Raw genomic sequence first — 7,345 nt, forward strand, 5'->3', positions numbered from 1 at the left:
ATAAGTGTACATCAAGAGATTGGAAGACGAACTCTTGAGGGATCAATATAAAGACGCGACGTCCCCTAACATCCAAAAAGAAAAAGAGATTCAAGAAAAGCTTGATGTTCTCAATGCTAAGGTGGAGAAAGTTTGGAGGCAAAAGTCGAGAGAATCTTTGCTCAAAGAGGGTGATGCTAACACCCGTTTTTTTCACACGGCCACGATTATCCGGTAAAAAGGAAATTACATAGGTCGGTTGGTGGATGATCGGAGTCATGTGCTCGGGGCTAGACGAACGATTGGAAGGTTATTTAATCTCAAATTTTGAGAGGTTTTCAAGTCCACTTTCCCATCATCGCCTGAAAATCTCGAAAATCTTATTGAACCCATCTTAGGGAGGCATGATAACGAGAGAATAGAAGCCATTCCAACATCGAAAGAAGTCAAGAGGACATAATGGGAGACTCCTTGGTTACTTTCATTCAAGAATTTTTCGGGGGTAAAGTTCCCGATCCCGAAATGAGTTTCGCCCACGTAGTGCTCATCACGAAGAGTAACAGAGCGGACACCGTGGACAAGCTTCGCCCGATAAGTCTATGTAATTTTAGCTTCCAAGTTATCACGAGAATCATCACGGCTCGGTTAAGGCCTTCTCTTGAAGCTATGATTTCGCCGTTCCAATCGGCGTTTGTCTCGGGGAGGTGCATAGCGGAAAACACTTTAGTGGCGAGGGAGATCATGGATAAGATGAAGAAAAAGGAAGGTAAAGGAGAGATTATGGGAATCAAAATAGACATGAGCAAGGCGTACGACAAAATGGAATGGGGTTTCATCCTCAAGGCTCTCAAAAATTTTGGTATGTCGGAACGTATGGTGGAAATTATTCGGCAATGCATTAGTACGGCCTCGAGTGCGATTCTTCTCAACGGCAGCCCTCTTAATAAGTTGAAGCTCGAACGTGGCCTCCGCCAAGGAGATCCGCTCTCACCATACTTATTCATCATTGCTTCGGAAGTTCTTAGTAGATTGCTCCTAAGAGAAGAAAAGTCTGAAGGTTTTCACGGGATCAACATCGGTCGGAAAGGTCCTAGCATTTCTCATCTCATGTTGACATGATTATTTTTTGCCGAGCTAATGTTAAAGAGGCAAAGTCGGTTTGGAATTGTGTGGAGAAATATATGGGGTGTTCCGGGCAAGAAGTCAATCAAATTAAATCCGGGATTATTTTCTCTAACAATTGCCAAATTTCCTTGAAGATTCAAATTGAAGAGTCCCTCGGAATGAAAGAATGCCACAAAGATGTTACCCATTTGGGTAATCCCCTTTTCCTGGGAAGAAATAAATCCGAAAGCTTCTTCTTCTTGAAGAAGAAAGTCCACGATCGTCTTGAAGGGTGGATGGCGAAGACGATTTCAAAAGCTGGGAGAAGTACGTTGATTAAAATGGTGGTTCAAAGTATCCCCATTTATGCCTTGTCCACTTTCAAACTCCCGACAACCTTTTGTCAAGACTTGGACATGATGGCCCGGAAGTTTTGGTGGAAAGGGGTAGGAGAAAATGAGAGATATCTTGCTTCCTTGAGTTGGGATCGCCTTTGTGAGCCTTGGGCTAGGGGAGGTTTGGGTTTTAATAAATTTGAAGATATAAATTATGCCCTCCTTGCTAAAGTGGGTTGGAAACTAGCCTCGAAGCCCAATGTGTTATGGGCTGAAGCCATCAACCAAAGGTATTGTGATGTTGACGATTTCTTAAACTCGAAAATAAAAGGTCACCATTCGCCTTGCTGGAAGGATATCTCTGCGACCAAAGAGTTCGTCAAGAGAAACTCGTGTTTCAGTATCGGTAGTGGTGAGGAGGTCAACATCTTCTCTGACAACTGGATTTTCCCTTATCACAGCTTAGTTGACGAGGGTTTGGAGCCGTGGCCAGAATGGTGGCAATAGACCTTATGGTGGATTCGCACAGAGAGTGGGATCCCCGGAAAATCGCAGAGATCTGCGGGAAGGATTGGGTGGGGAGAGTCGGTAAAATCAAGATTGCCCAAGGTAGCTCTAAGGACTCGCTTTGTTGGGTAGCAAACGAAGACGAAAATTTTAGCGTTAAGTCGGCTTTGAGGCTGATGAAGCAAAGGATAACTAATACCCCGGATCCAGTTTGGAAGAAAATCTGGGCTCTGAAGGATCATGAGCGAGCTAAGTTCTTCTTATGGAGAATCGCGGCTAATTGTTTCAATTTGGGCCCGCTCCTGGTTAAGTGCAATTTATCCTCGGATCCAAAATGCAGAGTCTGCGGGAGTGAAGATGAGACGCTAGCCCACGTCTTTTTCAGGTGCGTTCATGCTAGACGTCTCTGGCTTGTCGAAGGCTTAGGTCCTGGCATTGGGACGTTCAAGTTGATGGCCCCATTTTGCTGAATGCGGTGCTGGAGTGCAACGACTCTTTGAATAAGGGTGTGACCAAGCGTGACGAGTTTATGGTCAGGTCCTGGGCTATCTTTGAAGAGCTACGGAGTAGAAGAAACAGACACATTTTCAGAGGAGCAAGTCTGTTTCTGAAGTAAGAAGTGAAATCGTCCTGCATCTCGCTGAGACTCATGCTCCGGTTATCTCAGCTCCATTGGCTATTTCGATCAAGCCAAAGTGGGAAAAGCCTAGTCCAGGCTGGGTCAAAATTAATGTTGACGCAGCCTTTAATTCGAAGGGAGCCGCTGTGGGAATCATCACTAGGGACGAGCACGGAGATCCCAAGTGGATGTGGAGGAGCAAAATTTATGCAGTTTCGGTGGCTGATGCTGAGCTTCAGGCAGTGTGCTTGGCGCTCCGTGTCGCGAAGTTGAAGAACCTGAATCGTTTTTGGGTGGAAGGTGATAATAAAAAAATCATGGTCAGTTTAGCTAGTAAGAAGAAGTGTCCTTACTGGCCTTTAATTCCTTTGTTCAAGTCAGTTTTGGAAGTTTCTTCTTTTTTCATCTCATTTAGTTTTTAGTGGTGTAATAGACAAGCCAATTTTGTGGCTCATGCTCTCAGTAAGTGGGCTGCTCATTCTGAAGATTTTGGTTTTTGTTCCTTAGGGGAGGTTCCGCATCCTGTGCGGAACGCTTTTGACTCAGATTAATTAATGTATTTTCCTGGCCTCCTTCTGTTGCTGCTTTTCCCTCTGGAATGAGTGGAGCTGCTAAGGGGGTCTGGTGTTTAAAAAAAAACATTACGAGTACATCTTAATTATTTGATCAGCAATTTTAGACTCGTTTCCGAAGCACTCGTGGAAAATACTCAAAACACAAATCATTTTGAAAAGGAAAAAAAAAAATTTCATCCAAGTGACACATTTTAGACAAGTTTATCTGGAGAAATTAGAAGCCTTTAGATATGTTATGTCGATATTTTCGACTAATATTTTGAACAAAACCGTTAAATGACACGTTCACATCGAGTTCTCCACTCAGCCACAGAGTATTTTTTTTTTTTTTTTTTTTTTTTTTACTGATAAACCTTTCAAAAAATAAACGATGTTAAATTCCAATACTACTGAAAAATTACCTTGATTTTGGATGTAAATTGAATCTATTAGCATTATATTTTTCGTACCGTAAATAAATTATTTATATTTTGGCAATCCACTTTAATCACGACGATAAATTAAAAAAATCTCAATTTTTAATTGTCATGAACGTCTTTTTCACATAAAATATCCATCACTACAATCCCAGAGTTTTTTTTTCTTGCTCACAATGTAAGCTTCAGTTAGTGTCCACCACACAATGGTAATTGAGAAGATGAGCCAATTGACATAATTTATTATCAACCCACAGTCTGACCTGCCTAGCTTGAAAAATTATCCAAATAATTGATCAGTACATCAACGATTGGTGTGATATTATTAACTTCAGATTCCCAGTACAGCAAAACCTCCATAAAGAGCCCAGGAGAGTCACCAATTTCAGTACAAGTCCATAATTTATCGGTCCCGCTTTCTGCTCACCAATGTGTTTGGACCAAAAAAAAAAAAAAATACAGATGGTCATGTTCTTGGGACCAACTTCTGATAGAAGATATATTCCGCAAATGTAGAATCATGGACACGAGTTATAAATGGCATTGGAGGGTGTGAGTGTGACCCCGAAAGATGGCAGAAAATGTGATACTCCACTGTCAGAGCCTGAAGAGGAAAACTCATAGCTACTTCTCCAAGAACCTAAAATCCCCCAAAGAAACTTATTTTCTTAATCAGGACAGGATAATTGAACTTGAGCGCAAGCCAAAAACTCACTCAGAGTGAGTTGAACTATAATGGTTCGAGTATATTTGGAATCAAGAAAATCTTTGGAAGAAAAATGAGAATCTATTGTATTTTCGTTGCTTTGTTTGGATTGAAGAAAATTCGATATAAAAGAAAGAATATTTGAAGCAAGTTTAGGACCTTAGGTAGGTGAATAATCGAATATTCAAGAAAATTGTAGGGAAAGCACGAATTTGTCTGAAGTTTCAAACAACCTCACTTCTCGAGAAGGCTCCTAAAATTAACCCGCTTCTTAAAGCATCCCATACGATCATACCCGATACCGATCCTACTATGCATCAGCTTAATCGCCAGCACCGAATTCCCCGACTTCCTCAAAGCATTGATGAAAACAGTCCGGAGTTTCCCTGAGGTTTCCCTTCCCCGTTCGATGATCCCATCGGCCAACTTGCAAGCCTCCTTGATCCGGCCCGCCTTACACAGAACATTGATCATATCTTCAAAAGCTGTCTCGGGAACTAGTCCCATCGGCGCAAGCTCGTCCAAGATCTTGCAGGCCCGGGCGACCTTCCCCGAGAGACAAAGCCCGTTCGCGAGAGCCCTGAAGGAAGCCGCGGTCGGCGAGACTCCCTTTTCGATCATCTCGTCCCAGAGCCTCAGCGCATCCTCGTTCCTCCGCTTCCTAAACAGCCCGTCGATCAGAATCGTGAACGTGTACACCGTCTGATCGACCCCCTCGTCCTCCATTCTCTGAAACAGACCCATCGCCTCGTCGATCTCCCCAGACTTAGCCACCGCGTCGATGAGCACGTTGTAGCAGAACGAATCCCTCGGACAGCCCTTCGCACCCATTTCCTCGAAGAGGCTACGAGCTTCTCCGACCCTACCGGCCTTTCCGAGCCCATCAATCAGGCTAGAGTATAAAACCGAGCCTTTCTCTCGACAATGCTTAAAATACCCGATTGCCTCGTCTATTCTACCGTTCTTGCATAGCCCCGCGATGACGACACCGTAAGTGATCTCATCAGGGTTGAGCTCGTCTTTTCGCATCGTCTCAAAGAGCTTTACAGCCTCATTTACCCGCCCGATCTTCGAGTACGAGTCGATCAGGGCCGTGTATATCGCCACGTTGGTCTCGGAGCCCTTCTCGATCATGTCCCTGAAGACCGCATGGGCTTCCACGCACTTCCCGGCTCTGCATAGCCCTCCGATTACGAGGCTGTACACGTGGCAAGGAACCTCTAGACCCTTCTCGCCCATCTCATGATACAGGCTAAGACAAGACCCGAAATCGTCCTTCGAATAGTAAGTCTGGATCAGGATGGCGTAGGTGATCATGTCCGGTTTGACTTTTTCCCCATCTTCTTCTTCCATCACTCGGAGCTTCTCCATCGCCGTCTTGATTTTCCCGGTCTTGCAGTACCCTTTCATGATGGTATTGTAAGTCACTATATCGGGTTTGACTTTCCCAGTCTCCATGGTCTCCAAAATCTCCTCAGCAGATTCGACATGGTTCGAATTTATCAATCCGTTGAGCAGGAAATTGAAAGTGTACAAACTTGGGTCGATTCCATTCTCCTTCATCTGACGCCAAACCCAAAGCAATTCCTCGACCATCCCAACACCGCCGAAGCTTTTCACCAGCGAATTCGCCGCCGAAGCGGTCATCACAAAGCCCTTTCCTTTAAGCGAAGAGCACAGCCTCGAAGCGTCAACGGTTTGACCACAAAAACACAGAACTCCAATCAATGAAACATAACAGTCGAGCTGATGATTGTACCTTCGTTGCCTTCCAGCCCAGCTGAAGAATCGCAGAGCAACTTCGGGGTTTCGACGGAGCTTTGGGGATTTCATAACGTAAGAGACGAAATTGGGCGTGAGTTTGATCAAGAAAGTCTTACAGAAATGGTTGAGATTGGCTTCCATGTCCGCCGAGCTGTCGAGGATCCCCAGGATTTGCGAAACCCACGGCGATGGCACGAGGTCTTTGGTTTCAGAGGCCAGTTCGGAGACATTGGTGAGAGGCTCGATCCATTCAGGAGGAGGCTGAGAGTTCGTGAAGAGTGGCCGGAGATTCGGGGTTGGATTCGTCGCCGGAGGAGATATCCAGATGTTTTGGCGGGAACCAGCATTATTGTACGAACGAGAAGGAACGTGAGGGCTAGGATTTATTGCGGTTAAGGACAAGAGAGGTTTCACTACGCTTCTTCTCATCGGGGCTTTGGTAACGAACGGGATTTGGAGTTGCGCTTTGTCCTGTGAAATGAGAGAGGCAGAGCTTGACGCGATTAAGATTTTTTGTATTTAAAAGAATTATAATCTAATGTCGAGGTCCCATGGTCTAGCGGTTAGGACATTAGACTCTGAATCTAGTAACCCGAGTTCAAGTCTCGGTGGGACCTTTCTCTTTCTATACTTTTTGCCCTTTCTGATATTTTCGAACGCCAATTAGAAACGACATCAAATAGCAACTATATTAAACTATAATAGTGTATGATAAGAGAGAGTATTGAAGTTAAAATAGTCTCACAATATTATATATATAATACTATTCATATTACAGTAACTCCGATATTTTTTCTTAAAATTTTCCAAAAATACCTATTTAAGTTTTAAAATTACATAAATAACTATATAATAAAATTCCAGAAACGACTTTAAAAAACGAAAATTTTATAAACAAATCTAAAAACCGAAAATTCCATAAAGGACTCTGAAAATTAAAATTCCCTAAACTAACTTTAAAATGATAAAAATTATTAGCCGATTAATAGTTTTATAATTCAAATTACTTATTATCAGTATAATTATTGAAAACTAATGAACATATAAGTAATGATGTTGGTTAATCATAATTTTTGTATTGCCAAAAAAATTGTATTCATAATTACAACTTACTATTTCTAATTTTTTTTATATCTAAGTTATTATTTAATTAAAATGGTTTAAATATATATTAAAAAGTGGTAAAAAAATGCTAACTTTTACGTATGAAAAGTGACAACCAACAATTGCAAAACATTCACATTATTATTTAAATTAAAATTTATCAAACTTCCCGGGCAACGCCGGGGCCTATTTCTTGTTAATTATATATGTGAATGACTCATGGGGATTGTTGTCGC

At 42.5% G+C, this 7,345-nt stretch overlaps 1 protein-coding gene and 1 non-coding gene across 2 annotated transcripts; one reads left to right on the forward strand and one right to left on the reverse strand.

The window, feature by feature from the left end:
* Nucleotides 1-3,461: 3,461 nt before the first annotated feature.
* Nucleotides 3,462-6,487, reverse strand: LOC149408126 (Pentatricopeptide repeat (PPR-like) superfamily protein). Its single transcript, XM_089616238.1, has one exon. It carries the CDS (start codon nucleotides 6,432-6,434, stop codon nucleotides 4,476-4,478), a length of 1,959 nt encoding a protein of 652 aa, XP_089472364.1. The 5' UTR covers nucleotides 6,435-6,487; the 3' UTR covers nucleotides 3,462-4,475.
* A 63-nt stretch (nucleotides 6,488-6,550) lies between these two features.
* Nucleotides 6,551-6,622, forward strand: TRNAQ-CUG (transfer RNA glutamine (anticodon CUG)). Its single transcript has one exon. It is a non-coding gene; the product is annotated as a tRNA-Gln (tRNA).
* The last annotated feature ends 723 nt before the right edge of the window (nucleotides 6,623-7,345 follow it).

Source organism: Urtica dioica, chromosome 1 (genome assembly GCF_054948205.1).
Source record: "Urtica dioica subsp. dioica isolate 48M chromosome 1, U.dioica_male_clone48M_v1_H2, whole genome shotgun sequence".
Classification (NCBI taxonomy): domain Eukaryota; kingdom Viridiplantae; phylum Streptophyta; class Magnoliopsida; order Rosales; family Urticaceae; genus Urtica; species Urtica dioica.

Bases quoted from the DNA above. Each gene is read 5' to 3' on its own strand.
- LOC149408126 (XM_089616238.1), bottom strand. From the start codon at position 6,434: ATGAGAAGAAGCGTAGTGAAACCTCTCTTGTCCTTAACCGCAATAAAT.